Raw genomic sequence first — 6,159 nt, 5'->3', positions numbered from 1 at the left:
AAAGTATTTATATTTGTGTACAAGCTGTTTAGATTGTTAATATCCCTAAAAACACAGGCTTTTTGACAAAGTTTGTGTACTCAGACCAGTAATATTTGGGGTCACAAGTTTTTACCATGGATATTTTGTGGGTCAGAAGATAAAAAGTTTGGGAACCACTGCTTTAAACCATCAGATATCTTCACAARCATTTACAGGATAAAAGTATGCACCAAACAAATCAGACAAAATAATACATTTAATCCTTTGTTAGGACATGTGGTCTAATTTTACTGGAGTTGGAGTGATTTTGTTCAACATTCTGTGTTGTAAATAAATATAAACTAATGATTTTAGTAACTGTTGATCAATCCTGAGAAGTCCAGCTCAGTCTTYACAGCACAGCTGCTTCAAATCTGGGATTTTGGTGAATTTCTCAACATGAATTCCTCACTTCAGCRCTTTTATTGGACCGTGACTTTTAAGAAAACATAACAAAACACTCACTATGTTCTTTTTTTACRTTTTGTTAGAATAATGTGAGTGATTGGGGTTGTTGTTTTGCTGCCTGACCCACTTTATGCTTAGACTTTATGCACGCAACAAAAAATTGTAAGTCTCCTTTTTTTCTCTGTKTAATAGATGATGAAATGCTGTTTTGAAAATCATCTGACTGCTGTTTTCYTCACTGTATTAGATTATACAAAAAAGGGACTTTCAGTGTCAGAAATGTTTTTTTTCATCCAATCTAAATTTGGTTTGCCCTTTCGTGTTTTATTCTGCTAAAATAAAAGTAAAAGCAGTTTGATTGTCCACCGAGGAAAGAGTGGGGTAAGGAGGAAACATGAATCCAAGCTGAGCTGTGAGAAACAAGAGGGAGGTCGAGTTCCTGGCATTTCTGAGAGTCAGGTAACAAACATATGGACAAGGGAGGGAGCAAGACAGACAGATGGAAACCGGTTGGGGTGGAGAGAAGACGAGGTATGAAATACAAGCATCTTTGGATCTTGAAGGTTATGAAATTGAACTCTACCCACGCTTCATCTCACAGATGACTCCCTGTGCGGCCTTTCATGGGTTAAAGATTTTTACTGTTTTTTGTCGAAATCAGTTGAAAAGCTGCATTTGCATCAAACAGACCCATAAAAATCGACACATTCCAAACAAAGTTCCTTTGTCAACATAAATGAAATGAGAACGAGAGGAGCAGGACAGATAGGAAAAGATAAAACATTAAAAAGGCTTTGACGTTGAAGGGATTAGTGTGGTTTACTCTAAAGCATTCCAAGGCCTCTTAAGATTATTAACTTGCTTCCTTCCCCTCTTCATTTTTTTTCCTCTTTTCCACACAATCTTTTGATCGGGTTCTTAGAAAGTTGCGCAGGAGCAGCAGCCTATTACAGTAGCCGGCCACAGCCAGGTGGATGAGAGCCAGGACAAGGAGTACGATTAATGTAGGATGAAGGCTGCAACATCTGGAGAAAGGTCACAACTAAAGGTAAGCTGCGAGTTTTGATTTAATCTAGAAGTTCAGCTAAGATTTTTTTTTGTCATTCTTGAAGGTTCTATGGCCGTGTGTTTAATCTTACCAACAAAGCCGTCCCGTCCAACCAGCTTCAAGGCCAGCTTGTCTGCCAGCACTGAAGAGTTTCCATGGGCGATGTTGGCGAATGGCCCGGCGTGGACAAACACTGGAGTGCCCTGCAACAATCAGAGACACACAAACAAAATCAACAACGTTTTGTCGCATTTCAAGATAAACATTTAGGTTTGCGCGTACTTTGGCTGGCGTCGTGTTTGTTCAAACAGTAGGCGCAAGTTAGGAGGTACTTGACTGACATTTCCACCTGAATTTGTGACTGTTTACATTCTCCGCTGATGCAGAATGCTCCCTAAAGGCTGCAAATAAACACAAACTGAAATGACCACCTCAAGTGCCAAGTTCTCCATCAGCCAGTTAAAACGACAAGAAGTTTTATGTTAAACATGACTTGCCTTGGAGGAAAAAAAAAACAAACAAAACCTTGAAACAGCATAAAAAAGGCAAATGTAATTTTTTCTCTGTTGATAATAGCAGAGCTGTGGGATATTTTCTGGACTAAAACATTTGAATAATGGAGGGGAAAATACTGATAAAAGCATTTTTATTGTAAAAAAAAAAAAAAAGGAACTACCACATTCTTTAGGCCAGGGCTATTCCAATAAATTGCTCCGGGGGCCACAGTTACTGCCGGTTGACAGCTGAGGGGCCGAACATCCAGCAATTAAAGTTATTATGTAAATAAACCAAGTATTACAAACATGTGTTACCTTTGAATTGGTTTATTTTGCTGCATTTAATCATGATTACAACATACAGAACCCTATAAAAGTAGTGATAATTACACATTATCAAAAACAAAAACAACACATTATGCCTCCTATTAAGACACAAATAATATTTTGACATCTCTGACTTGCCAAATTTTTAAACCAATTTTATTTTCACTTTCATCATTTTATCATCAACTGCTTGTAGTTTTAACTGTCTTGAGTGTTTATAGAAATGGTTTTTACCAGCTTCTAGCCAAGATTCTGACGTTTCTGTAGATACCAAACATGTCTATAACTAAAAGAACTTAGAGTAATTAAAGTACAGAACCGGGGGTTTGGGCTTAAGAGATGAAAAAACCAATTGGCGGGCTGAACTTTGGTCACTCGCGGGCCGGATGTGACCCGTGGACCRCCAGTTGAGTAGCCCTGCTTTAGGCTCACACTAAAAAAATACTTAAGAAATCCTTTCAAACCTCAGAATAACATCTACTGTATCTGGAAGCTCAAAACCTGCTGTCACAAGAAAACCCATGAAAGAAAACAACTGCTAATAACAAACGATTGAATCTTCAAGATCAAAGAACTAATGCAATCATGTCTGACTCTTAAAAGACAACTACTTAGAAAACTCGATTTGAAAACAGCAGCTGACCCATTGTTTAACCCTGAATTCCTTAAGAGAGCGGAAAAAGGAAGGATGGGATGGCCTAATGTGATTTTCTAAACCTTTGTTTGCGTGCCTCTCTGTCCTCCTGCATAAACAGACTTCTCCTCAGAGGAGTAAATGAACTGTAAAACAAGCTGCCACTTGCCACTGTAGCTGTGAAAACCTGAGGTGTGAATCATGGCAGAGTCACAGGAGGAACATTCAAGGCCTAACAGTCCCTGAAAGAATGTAAGTCTGCTGCCTTTCAGGTCAGGGATCTGCCGAGGAATGACATTTAGGCCAAACCTTGTAAATAATGTTAGTCATGCAACACTTAAAGATGTCGCACTCTCATCTCTTACTGTTGTTGCTCAATATCTGCTGCAAACTAAGATCTTCTCTTATTATGAGCTACAATCATACTAAACTGAAGGTCAGCATCAGTCAAACTAATTAAATTATAAACACTGATTAGCTTCCCTTAGCAAAAAGTAGTATATACAAGAAGGCTTTATGTATACCAATTAAAAAAGTATACTTCCAGTTTACTTTTTTTGTACTTTTCTGAGATATACTTAACCAAGTTTATCTTACACTATACTGTACTTGGCTTGTACTAAAAATATACAAGTTCAAGTATACTTAATCTATACTAATGTTTAAACATTTGGCCAAGATAAACTTTAGTAGTACGCTGAAAGTACATTTTCACACAGACTGGTTTATCTGTAGTATATTTGATTTGATTTGATTTATTTAACAGGAAAAGATTAATAAAAATCAAGCCTGACTCAGCATAATTGCTGTTTTACAGCAGGWTCCTGTTCTGCAGCACATAAACACAGAATTACAGCATCACAATCACATCAGTATTATTACAACAGACACAAAAACAAACAAGCATACCAAATTTAAAAAAGGCAGCATTTGCAAAATAGGAYGTCTAAATATGAGCACAACAAAAAGTGTCCAGCAGATGGCAGACAAGATTCTTCTTAAAGGGCTGTAGTTTTGAAATGGACTTTATGTTTTGAGGAATGTCATTCCATGCTTTAGTATAAACATAGAAGAAAGACCTCTGGCCGTAACAGTTTTTAAAAGTTGGTAATATCAGTTGTCCTTTTGTAACAGATCTAGTTGAATGACCACTTCCAGAATTTGATTTGGGCAGCAATGCACAGAGAGTTCCATAATTGGCACCTTGGAAGATCTGAAAATATAAGTTAATACCACTATACAAAACAAAATTCTGAAAAGTCAAGGCATCAGACAATGAAAGAACTGTACAGTGATGAGTCAAGATTTCAAGATTAAACTAAAAGTATACTTAGAAAATTACTTTCAGTATATTTCTGAGGGTACTTTCAAAAACTTATTGTGGGCCAATTTAGTCCTAGAAATATACTTGTTAGTAAACTGCTAGTATACGTCAGTGTAAATAAAAGTACATTTAGGGAAATACACTTTTATATACTTTGGTGTATTTAATGACATGTACTTAAAGTATACTTTATAAACTTAAAAATACATAAAAGTATTCTTTTTACATAAAAAGTTCCAATTTAGTACAAAGTATTATATTTATATACTTTCTAGTACACTACAAGTACATGGTGCCTAGTATACTTGATATACTTAAACTTATACTCAAGTATACTTGTTAAAATGAACTTCAAGTATACTATTCTTTGCTAAGGGTTTCTGTTGATTTCACTAAAATTCGTCCAGTCTTGAGATGGCTTGGTAACTGACACAAAAACAAACTGATTTGAGTAAAATATAATTATTCCTTTCACRTTTTGGTAGTGGGTGAGAAAAAAAGAGGGAACTTCAAAAAGCGAAAGAAATTAGGAAGATAAAATGACAAGAAACCCCTCTTTTTATACCAACATTCACTCAGTAACTTGTTTTCTCTTCGATCAAATGGAAACTTGACAKACGCTGACTTCCATCCCAAGAACCTTTAACTTTTTGATCATTTTCACTCTTTCCACCTCTCCATGTAGGAAATAGAAGCTATTCAGGAGATTCATCAGGACCAACAGGGTTATGGAAAAGGAAACAAATGAAAGGTGCTGTGTCACGTCTCCAAGAGGAGAATGGAGTGGAGATCTTGTCAAATGAGTATGCTGCAGTCATATTTCTAGCTGTTATGTGAGGCAGCACAAGGATTTAACCCTGACAGCTGCTGTAGTGTCTTTGCCCAGGAAAGACACATTTAGCTGTTTTCTGAAACCCCGTGGAGAGAGGAAGTTTGAAAACTCCACAGAAAGCCCGGGGGTCTGCTAAACTAACACGCACACAGGTAATAAGCTGAAAAACAATCCTCTTTCTTCTTCTGTCGTGTTTCCTTGAAAATCCATCTGAAACAGCTGAAGAGACAAAAAGTCGATGCCAGCTTTATTCTCACGAGTGCATCTGTGTTCGCCACCGTCCCAGGTCAAGAGGGCACGGGCGGTCAAACCTGACGGAAAATTCTCACGAAACATCTGAGGTCCGATTGGTCTCGATACCAGCTCCATGACCAGAATCACAGGAAACCCACAGAGGAAACTGCTTCACACAACAGAACTGCACCACTTCCTCCAAAACCAGAAACAACACAAAGTAACCAAACCGCTGCATACACAACTCCAACCCATCCCAGAGAACACAAAAACTGCCACAGCCTGTGTTTATTTTCTCCACCTAGTCGACGTAATCAGGTTTTCTGTTCAGAACAAACAAGTGCTAAACAGCAGTAAGATAACAAAAGAGAAACATAAAGTTAGCGAACGCAGGACTGCTAACAATGTAGCCATTGTAAACATTCATTTTTAAAATCTGAAGAAAAACACACAAAAAGCTTCAACACATTCTAATGCTACGTTCACACCAAACGCGTTTTGAGCGGCCAAAAAGCGCAAAACGTCTCTCACTGGACGCTCTATAGAACGCACTAGTGTTCAGACCAGAACAAGCAGCGGCAGCAGCGACGTGTGGGAGGAGCGTGGCCTCGGCGGGTGAAATGAAGATAAAGTAAAAGAAAATGGCTTTAATTTTTTTACTAAAAAGCAAGCGAACGTTGCGCACAGCAGATAATTAACTCACCAGATGATTTAGAGGCGATTTGTTCGGTTAGTTTCATCACTCCAGAAGCTGCCAGCTGACGGACTTTTTTTTTTTTTTTTTTTTTTTTTTTTTTTTTTTTTTTTTGGTCCCGAGCAGCTGATCCACATCGG

The 6,159-nt window shown here is 37.7% G+C and overlaps 1 protein-coding gene across 2 annotated transcripts in view; it reads right to left on the bottom strand.

Moving 5' to 3' along the window:
• The window catches only part of mthfd1l (methylenetetrahydrofolate dehydrogenase (NADP+ dependent) 1 like), a 40,398-nt gene that overhangs the window by 17,249 nt on the left and 16,990 nt on the right, over positions 1–6,159 (bottom strand). For both annotated transcript variants that reach the window (XM_014011590.1, XM_014011591.1), the window contains exon 20: positions 1,569–1,680. In XM_014011590.1, coding sequence (XP_013867044.1) covers positions 1,569–1,680 — 112 coding nt within the window. The remainder of the gene's footprint in view (positions 1–1,568; positions 1,681–6,159) is intronic.

The sequence above is a fragment of the Austrofundulus limnaeus genome, unplaced genomic scaffold (assembly GCF_001266775.1).
Source record: "Austrofundulus limnaeus strain Quisiro unplaced genomic scaffold, Austrofundulus_limnaeus-1.0 Scaffold82, whole genome shotgun sequence".
Lineage (NCBI taxonomy): Eukaryota > Metazoa > Chordata > Actinopteri > Cyprinodontiformes > Rivulidae > Austrofundulus > Austrofundulus limnaeus.
This window is presented reverse-complemented; position numbering and strand designations above follow the sequence as displayed.